Source organism: Pleurodeles waltl, chromosome 4_2 (assembly GCF_031143425.1).
Source record: "Pleurodeles waltl isolate 20211129_DDA chromosome 4_2, aPleWal1.hap1.20221129, whole genome shotgun sequence".
In the NCBI taxonomy this organism is placed as follows: Eukaryota; Metazoa; Chordata; class Amphibia; order Caudata; family Salamandridae; genus Pleurodeles; species Pleurodeles waltl.
In genome coordinates, this window is record NC_090443.1 from 163,858,190 (window position 1) to 163,884,320 (window position 26,131).

Here is a 26,131-nt window from a genome sequence, read left to right on the forward strand (position 1 = left end):
TTTTCCTCTTTTTGCTGGTGTTTTCCTGACTTTGATGGTGCCCTGGGTACTGCTAACCAGTCCCAGGGCCTGTGCTCTGTGTAAAATGGATATGCAAATTAGGCTAATTATAATTGGCTAAGTTAACCTACCTATAAGTCCCTAGTATATGGTAGGGCATGTAGGTTTAGGGACCACAGCATAGGTGGTGCACACCTAGGTGCACTGCTGAGGTGCCCAGTGTCATTTTAAAAGCAAGCCTGCCTTGCTGGCTGCTTTTAAATTAAAGTTATATGCAAATTCGACTTTGGAATTAAAGGTACTTCCAAAGTCTTAAACGACCTTATTTTTACATATAAGTCACCCCTAAGGTGTGCCCTATGTGCCCCTAGGGCTGGGTGCCATGTAACTATAAGCAGGGACTTTATAAAAATAGATTTATAAGCCCTGGTGAGGTAAAAACAGCCAAATTCGTTTTTCCCTCATTGAAGTAAATGGCCTTCATAGGCTAGAATGGGTAGACTTTATTTTACATTTTAAAGTCTCCTTAAATGTTACATACCAAGAATTTGGTATCAAATTGATTGTTGTAATAAATCCCACAACTTCCAGTTGTTGGATTTAATATAACTAGTTCAGGTAAAAAGTTTAGACTTTACCTAAAAAGTTGCCAATTTCAGCTCTTCATTGTTTTTGCTGCTGTGCTCTGATTGGCCAGCCTGCAGCAGCTTCTGCCAGGCTACCTTGATGAGGTGTGAAGTGGCCTGACTTCACACAAAGGAATGTGCTTGGGGGAGAGAATCTCCCCTCAGCAGATGGTGAGGCAGGAAGGGGGAGGGCTGCCAAACTAGTCTTCAAAGGCAGAGAAGGACATTTGGAGCACCCAGCAACACCCCCACATCCTGCAACCCCAGACAATTAGGTGCCCCCTTGATTAGATTAGGAGAGGGCAGGAGAGGGGTGTGTTTATGATTTTTAGCCACACCAGTGGGTGGGCTCAGCCAGATGTAACCTCCAAAAATCAGATTCATCCATGTTGGATTTTTAGAGACTGTTGCCTTCTGGGATGAATTTTTGCCACACTTCCCAGGAAGTGGTCATCACAGGGGGACGACCCTGTCCCTGATTGGAGAACCAGGGCCCCCCTGCTTTTCACCCAGGAGCAAGGATAAAACTGGCAGACCTGTACCCACGCCTCAGATCCCCTCCAGAATTCAACAAGAAAGGAACTAAGGAAGAAGAAGGACTGCCCTGCTGGACCCCTGGCCTGCACCTGGACCCTGCACTCAGAAGGACTGCACCAGCTGCACACTTGGGCTTCACCACAAGAAGGACTTTGCCTGGCTTCAACTGGTTCAAGGAGGGACTCCCTGTTTGCTACAGGTGAAAAATTGCTAACCAGAGTCCCCTGCACCAACTCCTGAAAGAAGCGACCAGCTGACCACTGCCCAGTGGCCACAAAGGAGTTTGCGCCAGGTGCATTCTGGGAGTTGAAGTCCGCACCCCCAAGGACCATCACAGAACTTCTGGACCCTTGGGGTGAGCTGTGGACCCCAAAAGAACCTTAAAAGAACATCTGGGTGAAGCCCCAGAAGTTTGGAAAAGATTTGAGAATTTTTGGAAAAAAGCTCCAGAGAGGGACCGACCCGCCGCGGAAATTCTAGCCGGCTTGCCTCAACCGCGACCCGGCCTGACTTCGTGGTTCGTCCCGGTAAAGAAAAACATCCAAAAAAGAGACTAAGTCCGAACGTAAAAAGTTGACCGGGACCTCCCAGCCATCGTATCCGAGAAGGGCTCCATGGACGTCGGATCAAGATCCAGGTTTACCCCGGTCGAAGGATTTTCATCTCGAAAAAACGACTAAGTCCGAAGGTAAAAGTCTCCACCGAGGAAACCCACATCGCGTATCCGGACAAGGGCTCCAGGAGGTCGGATTCAACTGGCAGGTTCGTCCCGGTGAAGAAAAACTTCAAAATAAAGACTAAGTCAGAAGGTAACTTTTTAACCGAGGCCTCCCGCGACCTGTAGCCGAGCAGGGCTCCATCGCGGTCGGCCCGAAAGTTTGACTTTGCCCCGGTCGAGGTGCAACCAGATGACCCGATTGGCGCTTTTTGTTTCTAAGCGCTAGAAAAGTAATAATTCTTTAAAAATTCATATCTCCGGTTCCCCTGAACCGATTTTAATCGTTTTTGTGTCATTTTAAAGATAAAAATATAAACTATTTTTATAAATTGGTTTTGGATTTTTAAACTGTTTCCTGTGTTTTATTTAATTACTGTTTTGTGATATTTGAATGCTTTACACTTTGTCTCCTAAGTTAAGCCTTGACGCTCGATGCCAAGCTACCAAGGGTTGAGCTGGGATTAATTTACTGAGACCCAACTGTACCTATGTGGAGGTTGGTGGCTTGTTGCTAGGTGTAGGTACCTACCTGCCCTACCAATAACCCATTTTCCAACATAATTGGAAGCAGCGACGGGATCCTGTACTTGTGTTCAATATCACGTTACAGTTTTAGGTAAAACAAATTAAAAATCCTTTAAATTGTCCTAGTGCAAAAATTGTTTTTAATTTTTTATTTGGATTAATTTCAATTATTGAATTTTTGTAATTTTTCTAAATTCTTGTTTCCAATTTTTGCAAAAAGTTTTTGTTGACACAAAACTAAGGAACCATGGAGCTTGATCTGGCTAGCCTACCCACACTGACAGTAGTCCAGCTTAGGGGGTTGTGTATTGAAAGAGGGTTGCCTGCAACCACTGATCTCAGGAAGCAAATCCTGATCACATCCCTGACAGCATGGGCTGAGGCCCAAGAGGTAGAGTCAGAAGAAGCTCCAGAGGAGGGAGAAAGAAGGGAGGATGCAAGCTCTAACCACTCAGGGGAGGGAAGGCATCTGAGCCTAAGTGAGGATGAGGAAGAACGGTCCTCAGTAGATACAGTCACTAGGGGCAGACCCAAAGCTAGTGGTGGGAAGGGGGTCCTTTCAGGAGGAGAGAACCCATCCATCAGAGAAAGAGAGCTGGAGGCCCAGCTAGCATACATAGCTTTGGAAGCAGAGAAGCTGGCCCTAGAAAAGAAAAAGTGGGCATACAAAGAGAAAAGAGATTGAAGAAGCGATAAAGAAGCTGAGGTGTCCATGGGTGGGGGAGTTTGCCCCAGATTACCCAAGGGGGTAGTTCCTGCTTATGTAGAGGGGGATGACACAGATAAGTGGCTGGGGGCCTTTGAGAGGGCACTCCAAATGAGAAGGGTTAGGCCTCAATACTGGGGTTCCCTTTTGTGGGAGTTGGTCCCCAACTCAGGGAGGGATAGGCTTCTGACCTTAAGGGGGGAGGAGGCAGATTCATACCCTAGTATGAAGAGGTGCTTAGCCAAGAAGTTTGGTCTGACCCCAGAGCAATATAGAATGAAGTTCAGGGACACCCAGAAGGTCAGTACCCAGTCTTGGGTTGACTTTGTGGACATTTCACTAAAGGCACTAGAGGGCTGGATTATTGGTAACAAAGTAGATACTTATGAGGGGTTATACAATCTGATCATGAGAGAGCACATCTTGACCAATTGTACCCAAGAAAGGTTACGCCAGCATCTAGTGGACTCTAAGCAGACCAACCCTAGAGAGCTAGGGGAGGCAGCTGATGAGTGGTTGAGAACCAGGGTGGTTGTCAAGTCCCAGGGGGGAGACTCCAAGAAGGGGGGGACAGGTCCCCAAAAACCTAAGGAGGGAGGTGGTAAGCCCACCACAGAGACTCCCTCTGTAACCCAGAACCCTAAGAAGGAGGAGAGTAAATCCCACTCCCACTCTGACAAGCAGAGACAGGGAGACCCAGGGTTAAAAAAACTCTTGGACAGTAGGGCTTGCTTTGACTGTCAGCAGACAGGTCACTTCAGAGGAGATGCAGCCTGTCCAAGGAAGGTGGTTAGCACTGGGCTGTCCAGTGTAGCCATAGAGGAGGATTCCTCAGATGATGAAGTCCTCCTAGCATTGTGCTGGGAGACAGGACCAGATGGTAAGCTGGTGATCCCTGAGGGTGGGAGTAGGCACTTCCACCACATTCAAGTGAATGGGATCCCTACCACTGGCCTGAGGGACACCTGTGCCAGTCACACTATAGTGAGTGACCGGTTAGTGACGCCAGACATGTATGTCCCAGGAAAGACAAAGAAAGTCAGGATAGCCACAGGGGAGGTCACCTCCAAACCTGTAGCCATAGTGCCCCTAGAGAGGGAGGGTATCCTTGACTGGATTAGGGTGGTAGTCAGTGCTGACCTCCCCCTAGATTGTATCCTGGGCAATGACCTCCCAGAGGTGAGTCTGGTCACAGATGGGGTGGTCGCCCAGGGCGCCCCCCCAACCCAAAGTCCTGGGGAGTCAGTCCCTACAGTTAAGAGACAGGGGTCCCCAAGAAAAGGAAAGAAGAAAAGGAAGGGTAGGCCACTCTTAAAGAGAGTTCCAGGGAGCCAAGGGCCTTCTGCCCCAGTAGGGGGGGAGCCCAGAGTTGGCACTGGTGAGGCCTCACCTGACCCCAAGGAAGTCCTGAGTAGTCAGGCAGCTGTCCAGATGCAGGGTGTTGCCCCTGCACTGACAGAAGGGAGAGTGGAAGGAGGGTGTCTGCCACAGGAAGTGGTAGCCCCCCACTCTAGACAGCAAGAGGGGTGCCAGGACCTCACAATTGCCCCTAAAGCAGCTCAGCCACCTGTCAGTGGAGAGCTTAGGGTGTGGTTCTGGGTACTGACAGCTGTCAGTAGCCTCTGCTGGGTGCTAGCCTTCCTGGCAGCACTGTACTTGGCCTGGGAGGCAGACCCCAGGGCCAATAGCAAAGTAGGCCCCCTGACCCTATTGGTCATGGTGGGGTTGCTCAAGTGTTGGGTGACCTCTTTGGGTAAGCTAGGTGTTGCCCTAGCAAAGTTAGGAGTAGGGAAGGTGGGCACCTCACTACCCAAGTTGGCAGAGAGAGAGAGGAGGAAGACCCCCCCTAGAGGGAAGTTTCAGTTTGAGTTGGGTCCTTTTACTGTTGGGATGGCTTCACTACCCAGAGGGAGTGACCCTGACAGGAGGATATAAGGCAGAGTAGGCCCTGCAAAGGGACAGCCAGTTTTCTTCACTGTCTTCCTCGCCTAACAAGCCAGGAAGACTCTCCCAGGGTTGGGCTGAGTCTCCTGGGCGTGTGGGCTGGGGGGGGGGTTGTGTGAGAAAACAGGGCTGATTGCAGAGGCCCCATAACTTTTTGCCCCCATTTTCCTATTTTTGCTGGTGTTTTCCTGACTTTGATGGTGCCCTGGGTACTGCTAACCAGTCCCAGGGCCTGTGCTCTGTGTAAAATGGATATGCAAATTAGGCTAATTATAATTGGCTAAGTTAACCTACCTATAAGTCCCTAGTATATGGTAGGGCATGTAGGTTTAGGGACCACAGCATAGGTGGTGCACACCTAGGTGCACTGCTGAGGTGCCCAGTGTCATTTTAAAAGCAAGCCTGCCTTGCTGGCTGCTTTTAAATTAAAGTTATATGCAAATTCGACTTTGGAATTAAAGGTACTTCCAAAGTCTTAAACGACCTTATTTTTACATATAAGTCACCCCTAAGGTGTGCCCTATGTGCCCCTAGGGCTGGGTGCCATGTAACTATAAGCAGGGACTTTATAAAAATAGATTTATAAGCCCTGGTGAGGTAAAAACAGCCAAATTCGTTTTTCCCTCATTGAAGTAAATGGCCTTCATAGGCTAGAATGGGTAGACTTTATTTTACATTTTAAAGTCTCCTTAAATGTTACATACCAAGAATTTGGTATCAAATTGATTGTTGTAATAAATCCCACAACTTCCAGTTGTTGGATTTAATATAACTAGTTCAGGTAAAAAGTTTAGACTTTACCTAAAAAGTTGCCAATTTCAGCTCTTCATTGTTTTTGCTGCTGTGCTCTGATTGGCCAGCCTGCAGCAGCTTCTGCCAGGCTACCTTGATGAGGTGTGAAGTGGCCTGACTTCACACAAAGGAATGTGCTTGGGGGAGAGAATCTCCCCTCAGCAGATGGTGAGGCAGGAAGGGGGAGGGCTGCCAAACTGGTCTTCAAAGGCAGAGAAGGACATTTGGAGCACCCAGCAACACCCCCACATCCTGCAACCCCAGACAATTAGGTGCCCCCTTGATTAGATTAGGAGAGGGCAGGAGAGGGGTGTGTTTATGATTGTTAGCCACACCAGTGGGTGGGCTCAGCCAGATGTAACCTCCAAAAATCAGATTCATCCATGTTGGATTTTTAGAGACTGTTGCCTTCTGGGATGGATTTTTGCCACACTTCCCAGGAAGTGGTCATCACAGGGGGACGACCCTGTCCCTGATTGGAGAACCAGGGCCCCCCTGCTTTTCACCCAGGAGCAAGGATAAAACTGGCAGACCTGCACCCACGCCTCAGATCCCCTCCAGAATTCAATAAGAAAGGAACTAAGGAAGAAGAAGGACTGCCCTGCTGGACCCCTGGCCTGCACCTGGACCCTGCACTCAGAAGGACTGCACCAGCTGCACACTTGGGCTTCACCACAAGAAGAACTTTGCCTGGCTTCAACTGGTTCAAGGAGGGACTCCCTGTTTGCTACAGGTGAAAAATTGCTAACCAGAGTCCCCTGCACCAACTCCTGAAAGAAGCGACCAGCTGACCACTGCCCAGTGGCCAAAAAGGAGTTTGCGCCAGGTGCATTCTGGGAGTTGAAGTCCGCACCCCCAAGGACCATCACAGAACTTCTGGACCCTTGTGGTGAGCTGTGGACCCCAAAAGAACCTTAAAAGAACATCTGGGTGAAGCCCCAGAAGTTTGGAAAAGATTTGAGAATTTTTGGAAAAAAGCTCCAGAGAGGGACCGACCCGCCACGGAAATTCTAGCCGGCTTGCCTCAACCGCGACCCGGCCTGACTTCGTGGTTCGTCCCGGTAAAGAAAAACATCCAAAAAAGAGACTAAGTCCGAACGTAAAAAGTTGACCGGGACCTCCCAGCCATCGTATCCGAGAAGGGCTCCATGGACGTCGGATCAAGATCCAGGTTTACCCCGGTCGAAGGATTTTCATCTCGAAAAAACGACTAAGTCCGAAGGTAAAAGTCTCCACCGAGGAAACCCACATCGCGTATCCGGACAAGGGCTCCAGGAGGTCGGATTCAACTGGCAGGTTCGTCCCGGTGAAGAAAAACTTCAAAATAAAGACTAAGTCAGAAGGTAACTTTTTAACCGAGGCCTCCCACGACCTGTAGCCGAGCAGGGCTCCATCGCGGTCGGCCTGAAAGTTTGACTTTGCCCCGGTCGAGGTGCAACCAGATGACCCGATTGGCGCTTTTTGTTTCTAAGCGCTAGAAAAGTAATAATTCTTTAAAAATTCATATCTCCGGTTCCCTGAACCGATTTTAATCGTTTTTGTGTCATTTTAAAGATAAAATATAAACTATTTTTATGAATTGGTTTTGGATTTTTAAACTGTTTCCTGTGTTTTATTTAATTACTGTTTTGTGATATTTGAATGCTTTACATTTTGTCTCCTAAGTTAAGCCTTGACGCTCGATGCCAAGCTACCAAGGGTTGAGCTGGGATTAATTTACTGAGACCCAACTGTACCTATGTGGAGGTTGGTGGCTTGTTGCTAGGTGTAGGTACCTACCTGCCCTACCAATAACCCATTTTCCAACACTCGTGGGGTGAGTAGAGGTGAGCGTTTTCCCTTCGAAATCCTGTTTCTGCCGTGTTTTTATCCACAGTGAATCCGCCCCAGAAAAGGTGGCGGATTGGCCTGTTGTGATACTGTGGGCGGTACTTTGTCCTCCGCCTGTCTGTTGGCGCTGACCTCTGCGCTGTTTGTTTGTACCGCCGTGGCGGTCGAGTGTTAAAGTGTCTGTCTATGTTGGCGGTTTCCGCCACAGTCATAATTGCAAAACATTTTACAGCCTGTCTGTTGGCGGTCTTACTGCCGCTTTATCACCGACCGCCAGGGTTGTAATGACCCCCTCTGTCTCTTCAGTGTCAATTTGTGGGATGCGTTCCACAGATAAGCTTGGATTGAGCCTCTCACAACTCTTTGACCACCTTTCCCTTTTTCTGTTACTCTTGGTCACATTACATAGCCCTTCCCCAGGATCATTTACTTGTACATTAGGCTGTCCACCTTGACTATTCTTGACTCAGTCACCACAGGCTCAGGACTTGCCTCAGTTTGACTCTGTAAAACATCTAGATTTTGAATCACTAGTTGACTCTGAAGTACCTGGGTGCTCTCTTCACCCCCTCTGCTTTCTTCAGAATAATCAGGAGCTTGGACTTGCAATTCAATGGTTGACGTCACCACTTCTTGATCTGGACATTTCACCCACAGTGTAAGGAAGGAGTGCACCCAGTTAGGCAGTCCATCACATTTGACAGCTGTGTTGTGATCAGAATCCCCTGGAGGGAGCCATGCAACTCCGGCTCCAAATACAACTTTCTGTCATATTTCTTTACCAGGAACCAGGACTAAGGTCATGGTGCTCCTCCTGAGTTGGGAGGGAAGTTGCAGCTTCAACCTGTTGAGAGACAAAAAACACCATATCAGTCAACCCTTTGCAGTAATCCAGAACCATATAATGTGAAATACTCATAGGCACATGCACAGGCATAGCAAGTGCCTCACAACCCTCCCCATGAGGATCTGATGGAACAGCAATCCTATTTGCTGATCTGGATTGGTTCAGAGACTCATCAACGCCAATGGCAAATCATCCGGCGACTTCAGAGAGGTTCATGCACACACTTTAGCTAGACAGGACTTCAATGTCCCATTCACTTGCCTGACAATCCCAGGTAAATAGCTACAGCCAAGTCGCTGGTCAGCCTGTAAGGCTATACACAGCAATCTCAGAACCTCATAGTCGAAATGGGTTCCACAGTCTGACTGAAGAGAAACTGGAACTCCAAACTGGAGCATTAATTCTCATAACAAGAGCTTAGCTACACTGGAACTGTTAGAAATGGGGTGTTTGGTTGGCAGTCATGTTACCACGTGCTCAAACAAGGACCCTCATTCTACTCAGGGCGAAGGAGAAACACACTTGGTTAACCACCACTCACCCCCTTAGTAGCTTGGCATGAGTAGGCAGGCTTAACTCAGAAGTAATGTGTAAAGTATTTGTACCAACACACACAGTAATGCAGTGAAAACACTACAAAATGGACACCACACCACTTTAGAAAAATAGGCAATATTTATCTAAATCAAACAAGACTAAAACAACAAAAATCCAACATACACAAGTTAAAATATGCAATTTCAAAAGAATAAGACCCTCATTACAATCCTGGTGGTCAAAGACCTCCAAGGTTGTTTTAGCGATTGTACTGCCGACAGGCTGGCAATTGTACCGCCAGCAGGCTGGCGGTACAAATCGCCATATTTTGAGTGTGGCAGTAGCACTGCGGTCGCACCGCCGGGACCGGCGGTTTTCCACCTTCGTTGTCCCGGCGGTTATAATCCGCCAGCGCTGCCCTGGGGATTATGACTCCCCTTCCCGCCAGCCTGTCCATGGTGGTAGAGACCGCCATGGAGAGGCTGGTGGGAAGGGGTGTCGCGGGGCCCCTGGGGTCTCCTGCACTGCCCCGGCACTTGGCATGAGCAGTGCAGGGGCCCCCAGGCACAGCTCCACCCTACTTTTCACGTTCTGCACAGCAGACAGTGAAAAGCGTGACAGTGCAGCTGCACCCGTCGCAAGGCCGCAACACCGCCGGCTCCATTGTGAGCCGGCTGCAATGTTGCGATCGACATCCCCGCTGGGCAGGTGGGCAGTAACTCTGTTTCCACCCGCCCGCCCAGCGGGAATGTTGTAATGAGGGCCTAAGAGTCTTACTCCATAGAAAACAATAGAAACAATAATTTTGCACAAAGTACCTGGTTAGTGTAAAAAATAAAGTGGCACGGGCGAGCCTGCATCAAAAAAGGCAGCGATGCATCGATTCTTTCTTTGCAAGGGAGGCCGTGAGTCTTTTCTTCTCCGATCGAGTTGGCGATGCGTCGTTTTTCTCCTTCGAAAGAGAGTGGTGCGTCAATTTCCAGACAGGGCATTTCAGATCCGCGCAGAGCTGGGTTGACTTTGACGCCCAGGGACGATGCGCTGAAAATCCTGTTGGATGGTGTTAGAAAACACGCTGCGTGGGGTTTGCATCGTTATCAGCAGCCACAAGTGGGTGTTGTGCATTGTTTCTCCAGCCGCAATGTGTCGATCTCCCAGCCGCAATGCAGATGGAGCATGGAGTTTAGCCGTGAAGCCGGCGGCGCGTCGTTTATCAGCCACGTTGCAGACGGTGCATCAAAAATTTCCCCACACGGCATTCTGTGTGTGGATTTTCAGCCCTTGTCTGCCATCTTCAACTTTCAAGAGCCAAGGAACACCACTTGGCAGAGCAGGAGTCTCAGCAGAGAGTCCAGATGTTAGCAGAGGAAATCTTTGGTAGCCCTGGGACTTCAAAACAGGAGGCAAGCTCAGTTCAAGCCCTTGGAGATTCTTCAGAAGCAGGAATATACCACAAAGTCCAATTGTTGTCCCCTTTCACAGGCAGAAGCAGCAACTGCAGGATAACCCAACAATGCACAGTCACAGGCAGGGGCAGCACTCAGCCTGAGCTCTTCAGCTCTTCTCCTTGGCAGAGGTTTCTCTTGGTTTCAGAAGTGATCTAATTTTCAGGGGTTTTGGGTCCAATACTTATACCCCTTTCTGCCTTTGAAGTAGGCCTACTTCAAAGGAAAGTCTCTGTTATTCGCAAGATCCTGCCTTGCCCAGCCCAGGCCCCAGACATACACCAGGGGGTTGGAGACTGCACTGTGAACGGGCAGGCACAGCCCTTTCAGGTGTAAGTGACCACTCCTCTCTCCACTCTAGCACAGACGGCTCATCAGGATATGTAGGCTACACCCCAGCTCTCATTGTCTCACTGTCTAGAGGGAATACACAAACAGCCCAACTGTCAAACTGACCCAGACAGGGAATCCACAAACAGGTAGAGTCACAGAAGGGTTTAAGCAAGAAAATACCTACTTTCTAAAAGTGGCATTTTCAAACTAACAATCTAAAAAACAACTTAATTAAAAGATGTAATTTTACATTGTAAGTTCAGAGACCCCAAACTCTACATTTCTTTCTGCTCCCAAAGGGAATCTGAACTTTAAAGTTATTTAAAGGCAGCGCCCATGTTAACATATGAGAGAGATAGTCCTTGCAACAGTGAAGACTGAATTTAGCAGTATTTCACTGTTAGGACATTTAACACAGATCAGTAGATGTCCAACCTTTAACATACACTGCAGCCTGCCCAAGGGGCTACCTAGGGCCTACTTTCGGGGTGCCTTACATTTATAAAAAGGGAAGGTTTAGGCCTGGCAAGTGGTTACACTTGTCAAGTCGAATTGGCAGTTTGAAACAGCACTTACAGACACTGCAGATGCAGGTCTGAGCCATGTTTACAGGGATAATAATGTGGGTGACACAGCCAATGCTGCAGGCCCCCTAGTAGCATTTGATTTACAGGCCCTGTGCACATCTAGTGCACTTTACTAGGGACTTACTAGTAAATCAAATATGCCAATCATGGACAGCCAATTACACATACATTTTACATAGGAGCACTTGCACTTTAGCACTGGTTAGAGGTGGTAAAGTGCCCAGAGTATCAAAAACAGCAAAAACAGAGTCCAGCACACATCAATAACCTGAGAAGCAGAGGCAAAAAGTTAGAGGGAGACCACGCCAAGGATGTCGAGTCTAACAGAGACTATTGTTGCTTCTAGTAGGATAAGCTTCTTCCCGTTGGAAGAAGATGCACAACACAACCAAGATGCATTGAAGTCCATTGCACATGGGCATCTCAATAAAGTCCAACTGCATCCTGTTAAAGGGAACACCTGACCTTCCTATATGTATCAATGTTACTGCTTTTCTTCTCCTTATGTTCAGCTGCTGGCAGGTGACATAGCGGTGACAAAAATTCTGGGACATCACTCTGAAACTGGGGTTAAGACAGATCTGCCTGAACAATCTCACCATAGTTTCTCTCCGTATATCTGCAGGATCTTTGAACTGTCTAGCCATGAGGAACAGCAAACTGTCTAGCAACATAGGTCTCCTTAGAGGAAATCCAAATCTCATTGCCATTCTTCACACAATCAGCTCTAATCCAACCCTGTTGTTCAGTATCTATTGAATCCTCCTGCAACATCTAGACTTCTTCTCATATTTCGGCGACAGTCAACACCAAATTGAAGTTGGTCTCCCCTTTCAGACTCATTTGAATAGTCTCTGTTATGGGCACAGGATCAATGACAGCAATATCGAGCAACTTCATTGGCATACCTGTTTCCTAGTATCACAGTCATTGCTGCTCTTGTCTGCTGTGCATTTAACCACTGCAATTTGCAACAACATTTGCAGTGCCTCCAATAAATTGATCATGTCATTTCCATTCCTAATAGGAGATCCAGATGTTGTCATAAAGCCTATTTGTGACCACAACTGTCCGAAATCATGAACAACACCAAAGCCATATTGATTTTCTATGAAAACGGTAAGTTTCAATTTGTCAGAAACTGGTGGGAGCAATCAATTCAGCCACCTGGGCAGAGGTTATATCACAGAGTCAGGAGGCTTTCACTACCCCCTCTAAGGTGCAAACAGCATAAGCAGCTCTCCAATTTCCCTCTTCACCTCTTAGGCATGCACCTTCCACAAACAGCATATAATCAGACTTTGTAAGGGGTACATCTTTAATATCAGGTCTTGGTGCATAAGTCAGTTGTATCAAGACAGTCATGCTCCACCTCACTCCCATCACCTTCACTTTTAGCAGTGGCATCAATGTGGCAGGGTTCAAACTGCACCACAGGTAATGTGATATTATCTGCCACCAGTATGATTTGCTTACATTTTGTAAGAGGGCTACTAATCAAATGTTGTGTCTTAAGTGTGGTGAAAAGCACTTCTACAGATTTAGGCTCATCACAGTAAGAGGGTATTCTAACTGTGCTTGATGCTTATACCTACTGCTGCTACAGCTTTAGGACAACCTGGCAATAGTGCAGCTAAGGGGTCAGTGACGCTGAAAAATATGCAACACGTTTTCGAGAATCACCATGAGTTTGGGTAAGGAGTAAGAGAAGGCAGCCCTCCCTCTTAATTTAAAGTAGAACAAATGCTTGTCTGTTATCTGTCATTCCTAGGCCCCCGGCACAGCAGAGTCTTTCTCTCTACTCTAGGAAGGCATTCATGCTTTGTTATCCTATGGCACCGGATCAGACACATCCTCATATGTTAATCTCTGTAGAGGTTGTGCCATTAGGGAAAAGTTGGATATCCACTGACAACTGTTACCCACCACTCCTAGAAACATCCTGAATTCTCTCTGCATTGCTGCAAAGTTCTTTTTCAAATGGCAGAGATTCTCTCCTGTGACACCCTCCTTGTTCCTTTCTCGCTATGATGTCCCAGCTACAGGACTTCTTTCTGACATTATTGTAGTTTTCTGGGGGAGACTTTAGTGGTAATTTTGACATTGACGGTAAAAACCGACTACCGGCACGGTGACGGCCTCCAAAGTACCGTCACCGCGGCTACCATCCGTCCGCCATATTATGATCACTGCCTGACTTCCTCCACAAGAAGGGCAGAAATCCAGCAGCGATCATTCTGGTGGACAGGGGTAAGCTTGCACTGCTACCACCAGCACTGCCAGGCCAGTTGAACGCCTCCAGCTGTATTTTTGACAATTCATACTGCCTGGAGGTGTTCTGATGGGGGGGTGTTGCTGGCGGTAGCAGTGCCCCTTCCCTGCCGGAAGACCTCCTCGACCGAGGTAAGTCAGGCTTCCGAAACGGGAGGGGGGTGGGAGATTGAGGGTGTTGTGTGGGTGTCTGAGTGTGTGAGTGCGTGTGGGTCTGGGTGTGTTGCGTAGTTTCCGCGTTTGTATGCGTGTGAGTGAATGCATGTAGGAATGGTGACGTGAGTGCGTGTCTGCATGTCAGTGTGATTGTGTATGAATTTTTGTCAATATGTCTGTAAGTATGCGTGTATGAATGCATGTATGGCAGTGTTCGTGAATGAGTGTATGCATGGTGCGTGTGAGTGTTTGTGTGCATGTATACGGGGGGGTATGGGTTGAGGACCGCTATGACTAGTGGGGGTGGGGGGTGATGTTTGCGTGTTTGGCTGTGGGGTGTGTTTGTGGATCAGAAGGGTTGGGGTGTGTGTGTTGATCGGAGGGGGGCGTCTGGTGAGTGTTGGGGGGTGCAGGAGCTGCCTACCAGTGACAGGGAAGGAATTCCTTGTTACTGGTAGGGTCTACTGCTGTGGTTTTCGTAGCGTTGCTAACACCACGAAAACAATGGTGGTAGACAGGCTCATAATGCCGCCGCCGCCGGTGCTGTGCCGGCCTCCGGGATGGAGACTGACATCTCCGGCCCAGCGGCTGATACCGCCATGGCGGTATGAGTAGAGAAGTGGCTGGTTGGCTACAGCCAACTTCCCATTCTCATAATGTGGCAGTATGTACCACCAGCCTGTTGGCAGTACTACCGCCACATTAACACTCGTTGCCAGGGTTATAGTGACCCCCTTCACATTCATTTGAAGCCAAATAGTTTGACAAGGCAGTAGTGCCCTGCTTACATGCCTCCTGTGACATTGACACCACCAGCAGGTTGTCAATGTACTGAACAAGGACTTATATGCATGATAACTTCAAAGTTTCCAGATTCTTTTTCAACATCTAATTGCAGATCGAGGGGCTTTCTTGTGGAACTTGGCACCATGACAAATTCTATTTTGGAACCGGAATGCAAAGAGAAACTGACTCTCTTTGTGTAGTGGGATGGAAAAGAATGCCTCATACAAATCAACCACTGTGATCCACTCAGCTCCACATGGTATTTGAAACACGATCACAACAGGATTCAGTATCAAAGGACAATATGGGACAGCAATGTATTTATGGTTTCTAAGGTCCTGTATTATGTTGTACTTGCAGCTAGGCTTCTGCAGCCCTATGATGGGAAACTTAAATGGACTCCCAAAAATCTCTCTCAGTATTCCTTTCTGTGTCATAGACTCAATTACTGGAGCTATTCCAGCCACCGTTTCTGATGAGAGATTACATTGGTGTGTTCCATGGTAATCAGCATTAGGTTTGCCAGTAATCAGAGTATAATATTCTGTGGGGCATACAGTGACTTGGGGAACTTGCATTATCGGAATATGTGGCATATTGGGATTCGGAAATCCCAATATCTGCAATGGATTAACACCTTGCATTTGACCATCACCAGACATTCAGTTCAGAATGAGCCTACACTCCCTCTTCCAGTGGCCCAAATAATTGCAATATTGAAGGGATCTGACTGCTTCAACGCTGCCACATCTTCCCCAGTACTAACATAATGACCTCCACCTTGCGGAACTCCATTCCCACTTTGTATCATCTAATCTTCACCTTGAATTCCAACTCCCTGCATTCCACCGAGAACATCATGTCCTATACATGGACCACTCTGAAAGCCCTTCTATGCAAGTTATATCTGAGCCAACACAGGGCTTGATTTAAAACTCAGCGGACGTTTTACTCCGTCACAACGGTGACGGATTTCCCGCCTGCTGAAATCTAAATCCCATAGAATACCGTTGTGATGGAGTGACCTGTCCGGCGAGTTCTAAATCAGTCTCATAATTTTTTCTTTGAGCTTTTTTTTTCATCTCTATCTCATCACTGAAATACTTGGTGATTGTAGTCCAAAATCATGCTTTGCTAACAAATTATATTCTGATAAGTGTGTACGCTATTCACCGAATGTAACCAACACAAACCTGCAGCACAAAAATGCTCATAAGTACCCTTTCAGGGTTTTCGACACCCCTATGTTGCCTGATCACCTGCATAAAGCATACATAATAAACATGCGCTGGCTCAGCTTCTTGTGTGGTTTGATATATCTTCAGTCAGTCATCCTGTTAAACATTACCCTTCAAAAGGTTACCTTAGGAGATTATGCATTCATCTGAGCTACTCTCTGAGGTTCTGCATTTAGCCACTTTACTGCCACCTTGCATTCAGCCCCCAAATTGCTGAGAACCACAATGTAAAAAAGGTACTCAAAAACTCTAGACCTTCAAAATCTTCACAAACTGTTCAACCTAAGTATACTACAAGTCGGGATACTCTTTCAATTTAGTGAACTGATTTGTAAATATAGCAAGATCACCTTGACTCCAGGGCACATGCATGTGTCCCCTACACGTACTTCCCTTAAAAGGAAAGCGTCACTAACATTAGCATTCTGCGGGATCACTTTCTTTGCCACCCCATGTCTTCCTTTATCCTCTTTTCTGTTCCTTCTTCATTCATCTATTTCTGATCTAATCCATATTCCTCCATTTTTGTATGCTATCAACAAATTTGTTGCTGCGTATTTTCAACCCAGAAGATTTCTTATTAGAAATAATTTCTTCTTAGACATGCACCCTAAAATTGTTGCAGAGCATGACTCTTGGCTATATCAATTTGATACTCATTTGGTAACTCTGCCAATTTCACATATGTTTTAACAGCATGTTGAGTTATTTCTTTGCTTAGACACTGGAGCTCGTTTTCATGACCCCTGTCCAGAAATGTTGTATTCAAGTTTCCTTTAATGAGTTCATCCAATTCTGGAACCGATCTAGGGACATCTAAAGGTCATAAAGTCATTTGAGCTAGTGGACTATCATTCACCTCCTCTGTCTTTCCATTCCCCGGTGATGTTCTCTCTATTTGGGACCATGCCACAGATCCAAAAAGCCAGTATACCCCTGAGCAATCAGTGTGCTAAACAGTAATGTCGGTTCTGAGGGAAAGTCTCCCATCAGCAGATTGGGATTCCATATGATTATTTGTGAATTTTGAGCCCTGGGGTCAGTGGTAGCGACTGGAACTCCGGCTGATCCATCTAAGAATATATTAATCGGGATCATTGTTGTTGGAGCAATCACATCAGGAATAGTTACAGTCAGGGTGGGTATGATAGTGGTAGTCACTATTGGAATTGACATTACTGGAGTGCTAGTAATAGGAACTGTCACAATGAGTGTCATCTGAATGGCCATAGTAACAACTGGGGATGGCTGAGTAGGCTTTCTTACCTGAGATGGAGCAGGGTTAACAGCATTCGCATTGCTGCCATTACCTGGGGGGACCGCCACCAGTAGGCCAGACTACATTATAGGGAGGGTGTTCCAGAGGACATGCAAATCGTCTAGGAAATCATCACTAGAGTCACTATCAGCACTAGATTCATTCTGAAAATCAAACTCCTGTTCCTGTGCTTTCTGTTTCCTTGGCTTGTCATTCGTCAGTACTGGGTACAGCATAAGTCCCTCTACTATAGCCCTTCTCCATACCTGCTCTCCATCATCCCACTTAGCATTCATCCAACTATTAACAGTGTTTTCAGCTTTATTCAATATTTGTCTTTGCTTTTAACACGTGCAGCATCCTCCCAAGTAATCAAAGTCTCATTCTATGCTAGACTAGATGGCAATTTCATGTCATATAAAACTCATCTCATGTTTTCAAACATATTCAGATTAAAGGTACAGTTTCTGGAAAATTGCAAAAAACCCTTATTTCTCAGTAATCTTGTTCCATTGGTTAAGCAAAATGCATGTGTGAAGCACGGCATTAATGGCCATGTAATGAGCTAGTGTTCCTTCTGGAGGAGCTTCCTCACTCTCTGACAGGGACTCACACATCACCTCACACAAAATCTCTCAATACCCTAAAACAAATCATGTTAGCAGTGATCTTTTGACAATCAGAAATAACTAATCTCAAGTTGAACAACCAACAGTACTCAACCAATTACGATGTAGCATTGTTGCAATATTAGCGTCCAATCTGAGAGAGACACACCAACCAATACCAGTGCAGCACCTGATGAAGCAGGTTGCAACATCTTGCAGAAGCTCTCCTTCCATTACAATTTCTTCATGTAAGCAATAGTTTACAAAGACGCTAATGCAAGCACAAAAAACAATATAACTCTTGTCTGTTCCACTAATGAATATAAAGTTATCATTCACTCAAAGGGATAAGCTGGAAATAACACTCACCAACATTATCATGCACACAAGTGAAGTCTTGACCAGTGGGAAATCCCCCTGACTAGTGCAGCTTCTCCTCTGCACAAGAGCTATCAACAACAATCACTATCATGACAGTCACCAATCAGTTACAGTTCCCTATCTGAAATATATAGCCAATGGTACCTCACGGTCTGACACCACCAACCTTAACAAAAAAGTTAATTACAATACACTTATTATCTAACCCGGGATCTTGGACTGCAACAAGTCTAATAACAACTTTGACATTTCAGCAACAAGTGCATGTGAATTTACATAAACAATGAGTATACATAGAGAAGAGCAATACATCAAATTGGCCTGTGGACTTTAGGGACATGGGCTGGACTTGTTCTGATTGATCCAGCATAACTCTCTGTATCTGTAGGTTCTAGAATAATCGTTTATCAAATTGCGCCACTGATCATATGGACCTTTCATTGTGACAGAAAGCATATGAAAATAGCTAGCATCAACGCCACATTTTAAGGACAAAACAAAACTACTTGGCTCCCCCAAAAACAACAGAAAGGATGGTGTCCAAACCATAAAGGTTTATTAACAAACTTTCATAAAAATACAAATCAGACATTGAGTAAGTCAATTTATCCAAAAAGTATTGTGCAATATAAATTTGAAGAAAATTAATTCAAAATATGATGACAAAGAGAGCATAGAACAAGACATAAATTGGCTCATAAAGGAATTTCCCTTTTCTAAATGAGTATGGAAAGTGGCAGAGGATGTTCTTAAGGAGAGGTTTCTAAGGACAAGTTTCTAAGAGGAAGGTGTCAGCATCAATTGATCTAATTTAAGCTCCAAGGGGAAATGCCAAGGTTCTCAAGCATGAAGCTCAGCACCGTGGGCAGGTAGAATAAGCAGAGTGCAAGGAAAAGTCTGGTCTGTCTGGTACAGGAGGCTATGTACCATCCTAACTCACTGCACAACCACAGCCAAGTTCTAATTAAAATGTTTAATCTAACAGTTCTGAACAATAAACAAAAGACTATTCTAACTAATAAGTAGTTCTTCCTAAGCACCTGCAAAGGAAAGAAGAACATGAAACACAGTGCAGTTAATAAGAAAACAGTTTAAGTGATTAAAAAGGCTTAGGCCCAGTCACCGTCATGCCAAGGTTAAGACAAAAAATGTATGCTAAAAGGATACAATTAACATGATCAAATACATGGGTTATAGTTCCATTATATGAAAGTGGCTGTCTCTATCAGTAGTATAGCCACCGACTGACATTTTGACTAATACAGTGCACACAGGATAATAATACTATCACACGATGAATACGTAGATGAGTAAATGTATGGAACGCAAAATTAGCGGCCCCACTGCTAATGACTCATAACTCATGTTACTGGGCCCAGTTAACTGTTCCCAATTATCATTTGAATCATGAGACTAAGGAGTGAAGTTACAGGTGGCCTGAAATTCCAGATGCGATCAGTATTACTATTGGAAGACTATGGGTCATTTTTCTAAGCTATTTCACCTGCTCAAACAGACAAAAAGTGCAAGGGGATACAGCCCACAGATGAGCAAAAACACGTGGGAATCGATGCAGAAGCCTGATTCCCACATCTTAGTCCCCATTTCACATGAACTCGTGAAAACATGGCATTCTCACAACCGAAGCATGCGTAACCGTGGTATCAGTATGTATGGGCTGAGGAATACCGAAGCGCAACTCCACCACCCATTGTAACATGAGCCTAAGTTGCCAGTTCCTTAAATTGTCACTGTTTCCGACAAAAGGAATCCCAACAATATTCCAAGGAGTGACTATGATTATGTGACCCACACTCACTGGTATGTCATGTGGTACATCAAAAACATGTAGTAAATGTTACTGTTTTGTATATTATTCATATTTTCTAATTACAGTTGACACTTTTAAGTGGTTGGTATTTTATAATAATTATATTTTTTTATTGCAACCAAGTGCTAATAATAATAACAATAATAATAATATTGTTAGTTGTAGTACAAAAAGTAGAAGTAATAGTAGTAGTATTAGCAGTACTACTTTTCTAGCGAATGCTTAAAGAATCATTTGGAAAGTATTAAGCATTTTCATCTCATATTCATAATTGAAAGGGACACTATCTAAATGTGTGCCTGGCGCATGCAAACCATTTAAAGGCATTTATGAGGAGGCATTTTTTATGTGCCTCCTTCCAACTACCATCATAAAGCAACATTCACGGTCAAATTGGAAGAAGTAGACATAATCAATGGATTATTTCGGCCATTGTTCTGCCAGTATTAAATACAAATTGCTGATTCTGCAAAAATGATTGATTGTACCTTTTCCTCGCAATAGGTCTGACTGTGCCATATTGTACAACGACCGCTCTGTCCTGGAAAACCACCACGTCAGCGCTGTCTTTCGAATTATGCAAGATGAAGAGTTGAATATTTTTGTCAATTTGACCAAAGATGAATTTACGTAAGTTGATTTGCCTCTTTCATTACAACACGTGGTCCCTGTCTTTCAATGTACTCTCTCTTGCTCCATTGACCCTTACCTTGATCCATTGTTCCATTGAGGTGCCCCGGCCTCATCGCCTCCTACTCTACACCCAACCGTCTGCTCATCTTCGTCTGTGCTTTAGGTGTAGATTGCTCTTTACTTTTCCGTTTCCATGTTCCTTTCTTGTTGTTTATGTGCAGCACAAGTAAATATATTTCTTAAACTCACCATCTTCTGAATGAACTTGTCCTTTGGTTTCACTCTTTCCTGTTTCTGACAGCCTGACTGTGTTTGTATTCCACGTGAAGTCGATTACACTCCAGCGTCAGACAACCAGTAATACGCTGTCTGCATCTGATTTACTTAGAATTCATGCAACGCAGTGCAGCAAGGCATGTTGCTGCCCTGCAGTGCCAGCTTTAGCACTGGTGGCGCCCTGTGTGACAATCTTCTTTGGCAAGACCTCTCATGAACTCCTCCTCGGATTCCCTCACTAACACCGGCAAATGTGCCCCTCATCTCTCCATAGCTCCTCTCTCACAACCATTTAAATTGTTTTAAAGAGCTGGTAAGGGCTGGCTTTACTAATCCACTCAGCTACCCACAGATGAGACTGATCTGTTCTTTGCTGCAGCCATATTAACCCTCTACGCTTCTATATGGCGAGTCAAAACTGCCATTAGAAAAAACTCCAATCTCTCTTTCTGTCAGAAACATTAATCACAAGAGTTATCTTGACATTTTTTATTGTTGCCTGACACTGAATGCATATGGAACTGTGCTTCAGGTGCTTTTAAATTGTAAGCTATTGCTAAACACAGCACCCCCACAACTCAAAGTCAGTGTCCCCCCTCCAGGCAGCACCGGTGCGGCCGCACCAGTGGCACCCCCTAAAGCTGTCCCTGCTGCACTGCACTGCGTGAATGGGAAAGAGCTGAAAAGCACCATATCTACTAAGATATGAAGCTCTGCTGGGGCACTGGGTGTTGCCCGGCATCAATGCAGGCATCTTCGTACCATAGTGCAAAAAACAATCCTTTTAGCGTATTTCTCTTTCTATATTTGCTGCCCATGTACAAAGAGGAAATAATGATGAGAAATAAAGATATTTCTCCTTGTTACGTCTCACTTGGGAAGGCATAGCTTTTTGATGCACACCCAGGCTTACTAGCTTTAGTAAATCTGGAAATCAATTGGTGAATGTTTGCCATGCCCATATGCCTGCTGTGGAATGCCTTCCCAGGACATGGTAACCGCAAGGCAATGCTATGTGCTGACTTGAGTTACTTTGTGTCTACTAAACCACACAAAGTGGCTTTCCATGGCTTAGCACATACCAAAAAATATTTGTGTCAGGACTGCGCCGCAAAAGTGGCACAACCCCAAAGAAAAATCATAGTATAACTGCACCGTAGTTTTTATAAACTACTTATATTAATTGACTACTTGAAAGCAGCCTTGTGGCATCACCACCATACGAGGGCACAGTTTTCACAACTATAAAGTTTTTGGAGCACAGTTAAAATTCATAACATAAATACATACGAAAATTAAGGTGCCTCACCTTCCCTTTGAAACTGCCTCCTAGGCCTTTCTGTAAAACTATACAACCGCTACATTAGTTTTGATAATATAACTGGTTCAAACAGAGTTTAGCGACATTGAACGTGTATCAAAATAATTCAAAAGTTAATTGCGTGCTTCTGCGTTTAAGATTCATGCAAAGTAATCTTAAAATTCGTGATTTTCCAACTCATAGAATTTATTGCACTTTTAGATCACCTTTTCTTGCAGTATCTTAAATATATTTTTTATAGATCGACTTGGTATTTTAAGTAGCTATCGATGTTCTATTCATTTAATTACCAAGATTATCGTTTAAGTTAATATTTGCAATGTAGTATTTTGTTTTTTATGGAGTCAGTGAAATATATTATTTCAAATAGGAGCTGTCTGCTGCATTATTTTTTACACTCAAAGATGGACACCATGAATGTTGCCCAGCATTTATGTCATATCACAAAGCGCTAATTTAGAAGCTTTGTGGGGAAATACACCTGCTTCAGAGATCTGTGTATGATGATGCAGTTAATTATTGGGATACTGACATGTTCATCTTTGCGAGTTCCATAAATATGAACCATTGAGACAGTTCTAGTACAACCTCACTTTAGTAACTACTGTGCTCTGTACCACAAACAGTCACCATTGCTATCAGTAATGAGGTCTAAGCATAGTGTAAATGTGACGTCAAGGACATTTAGAAAATATATTGTCGGGAATGAAAAGTCCCTTGAATTGTGATGCGTACCCCTGCCCTGAGTGCCCCAGTTGCAATGATTAGTGGATCCCTGGTGCTGATTTTTGTTGCCATTGGCGAATACGGATCATGGTGTGTGCCATGATAAGAGCCTGTCTGTATGGCTTGCAGTGCTGTTAGACCGGGAGGGGCGGCCAAAGCGCTAACGTCATTGGGGCGAAAGGCTTCTTCATTTGCCAGGTGTTAGGCAGCACAAGCGTGCTGGTGACAGCATACAGTGTCATGATCAGTGGAAGTAACTAGGCCTTTTTACATGTGTCACTGGAGTGATGCCTACATGGTTACTCATGTAAAGTTGTGCTGCTGTGTGCTCAACTCACACTTGGCCTACATAAGATTAGTATGTAGTGCTGTGCGGAGCATGTATGTTGTATGCATGAACTGGGTGTATGTGTGCCTGCGAATGGTACAATACATGGAAGATTCTGGGTTCTATTTTGGGAGACCCAGGGCTGACTAGAGGAATCCTGCCAGACAGATTTGTGGACTGCTGTTTTCCTGTGAGCTGGGTGGAATTAAACACTGAAGGAAGGAGAAGTGGGTTCTCCAGCAAACTCAAAAGGGTGTTTTTTGATTTAGAGACTGGAAAGGGGCCTGGGCACACTTCAGGAAGATGATGGGGCTGATAAGAGAAGTATAAAGAGTAGGGATGGGGTACCAGGGCGACCTTTTGATACACATATCACCATGGCTGACATCAAGGCGTGAACCTCTAGTCACTCCCATGGTATGTTTTGTGAGATTTGGAGTTGCTTCTGCTGTGACAGACTGCTTTCTGGCAGAATGGAAGGGCAGAGGAGAGGGCACTTCAAAAGACCCCAAATTATGCAAACTTCAAAGATTCAGACCCTAAATCCCATTAGATGGCTTGAAATGGACTATAAGAAGGGGCGCCTGGAACCCTCAAAATAATCAACTATCAAGCATCCAGATGGACTGTGTGGGAAGGGGAAGCTCTCCAAGATTTCTGCCTGTGACAAGTGATTTTAGTCTGAGGCCTGCCAGACTTTCAGCTGGGTGATGGGACATCACCCAAAGACATGAAAGACCACTTGTTACTGAAGCCTGTAGCACCGCTGCCTGCCTACTTGCCATGACTAGTATCTTAGGCAGCTGCCTTAATGGGTGGATGCCATTGGAAGGCACAGCTGTTATTGGAAGGATACCCGAGGCAGAGCAGATCATCTATGAGTGAATGAAGGAAGCTCTGATCAGATGATTTTGGCTGAAGCCAGATCAGTACCATCAGAGATTCTGGGACGGCAAGAGAGCAGATAGTGGTACTTTTGAAATTTGGACTCATGGTGGTTGCAGGATTGGAACAAGTGGATAAGAGTCCCTTAACAAAATGATGGTGACAGAGTGACTCAATTTAATCTGACAGTTAGGTATCCAGAGACGTTTGTAATGTTGCCTGATAAGTGGTAGCTAATAGGGCTTACAAGAGGCTAGAACAAGGCTATTCGAAGCCAAAGGGAGAAACAAAGAGTGGTGGCAAACTGGTGGGCAAGGGCGAGGGTAATTCCTATAAGACTCAAGTAAGGCCCACGTAAAATAGGAATGGCAAGGGTGTGTCCGGGAAGGAACATCATGAAAAGGGACCAGGACAAGGTAGTTGGCAAAAAAAGTCAGACTCCGGGAAGATAGTGACCGCAGAGGTCGTTGCTTCTGTTCCAAAGTAGGAGTGGGCAAAATCTTGGAGTATTACTCTGCAGAATTCTGTGGAGTTCCACAAAAACTCCTTGATATTGCGCAGAGTTACGCCAGTAGGTGGAAATACGCATGTCGCACTGCTCACACTGCAATTTAGCGTCAGTAGTGTGAGCAGCAGCGAAAAAATCAGTAGGAATTGCACCATGCGGTGTGCAAGAGTGCTCGAACATTCGGGTTGATTTTACTGCTGCTCAAGTAGAAAATGTACTCAAATGGCAGCAAATCTACTTGACAAACAGCCCTCTCACAGGCATTTTAGACACAGAATTTTAAATGGTTAATGTAAATGCTGCGTATTATTTGCGGGGGGAATTGTAAACTAATACTTTAAATATTTATATTTAATGCATAATTTGTAGTATATAACCGGGGGTTGAACTGTTGTTCAGCAGTTACCGTATGCATTCAGGCACTACCGTACATTAATTCAATTTAATATACCTTCCTCTTTGATACATTTTTATTCACATTGCCCTTTTAATGCTGTATTCTAATGATATTGCTTCTTGTGTTTTATTATTCTTAACTATTTGTATTGTGCTTTTATGGTATATTTTTACCGAAATAAAGCGGAATTGACTGTATTGATTCCTACATCAAGATCCACTGAAGAATGAGCATGCTCCTCATGTGTTGGAGGAGCAGACAACGGAGGATGTACTCCCATTGATGATTCACTAAAGGAAGAAGGTGTAGGCCACATGGTAGTTAAAACATCAATGAATGTACTAAAAGACTACATGAAATCCATGGCAAGTGTCTGATTTGATTGTAAAACCTCGCCAATGTTACTGTTTAGGGCACTCATCACAGAAATGAAGAAGTCCAACTTGTGCTCCAGTTCATGGTGGAATGACTGAATGGAGGAATTAATGATCTTTAGCTTCTTCACTATGTCACCATTATAAAATGGAAGAGACTGGTGGTGTTCACACTTATCTCTGATGATTTTTGCGATGTCAGCTAGACAAACATCATTCTCTGGAGGCAGGTACTTGTTAAGGCTCAGGCACCTTTGGCCTCCTCCAACAGCGACCAACAGTGTCTCCAACTCTTACTTGACTCCTTTTAGCTAGCATAGCTTTGTCCTTTGTTCTTCCTTCTCAAAGATGGTTTGAAGAACATCATCAGCATCTACAGGAGCACATAGTGCAGATATTGATTGGAAAGAAGGCTCTTGAGGTTCAGTTGGAAACACTGCAACATTGTCGCTCCATGCCAAGATGGGAGAAGAACTTTCCAAAACATCCATAAGGTCCTCTAATGTTGCCTCATCCAAGAAGGGAAAGGTGAGATCGAAGGCAGCAAACATGACTTTGTCAGACCTTTCACCAGCAGATGGAACTTGTGCCTCCGAAATATAAAAATGGGAAAATTAAATTAATATTTGAGACATTATAAAGAAATTTACAAAAACATACAATTATTCATCTCTAATTTTCTTTATCAAAACTAAACAGAAAGATTATTAATTTTAACATATATCAA

At 45.0% G+C, this 26,131-nt stretch overlaps 1 protein-coding gene across 3 annotated transcripts in view; it reads left to right on the plus strand.

Annotated features, from left to right (window-relative positions):
* Positions 1–26,131, plus strand: part of PDE1B (phosphodiesterase 1B) — a 1,852,897-nt gene that overhangs the window by 1,488,004 nt on the left and 338,762 nt on the right. For all 3 annotated transcript variants that reach the window (XM_069231031.1, XM_069231030.1, XM_069231029.1), the window contains one exon: positions 20,461–20,586. In XM_069231031.1, the coding sequence (XP_069087132.1) occupies positions 20,461–20,586 (126 nt within the window). The remainder of the gene's footprint in view (positions 1–20,460; positions 20,587–26,131) is intronic.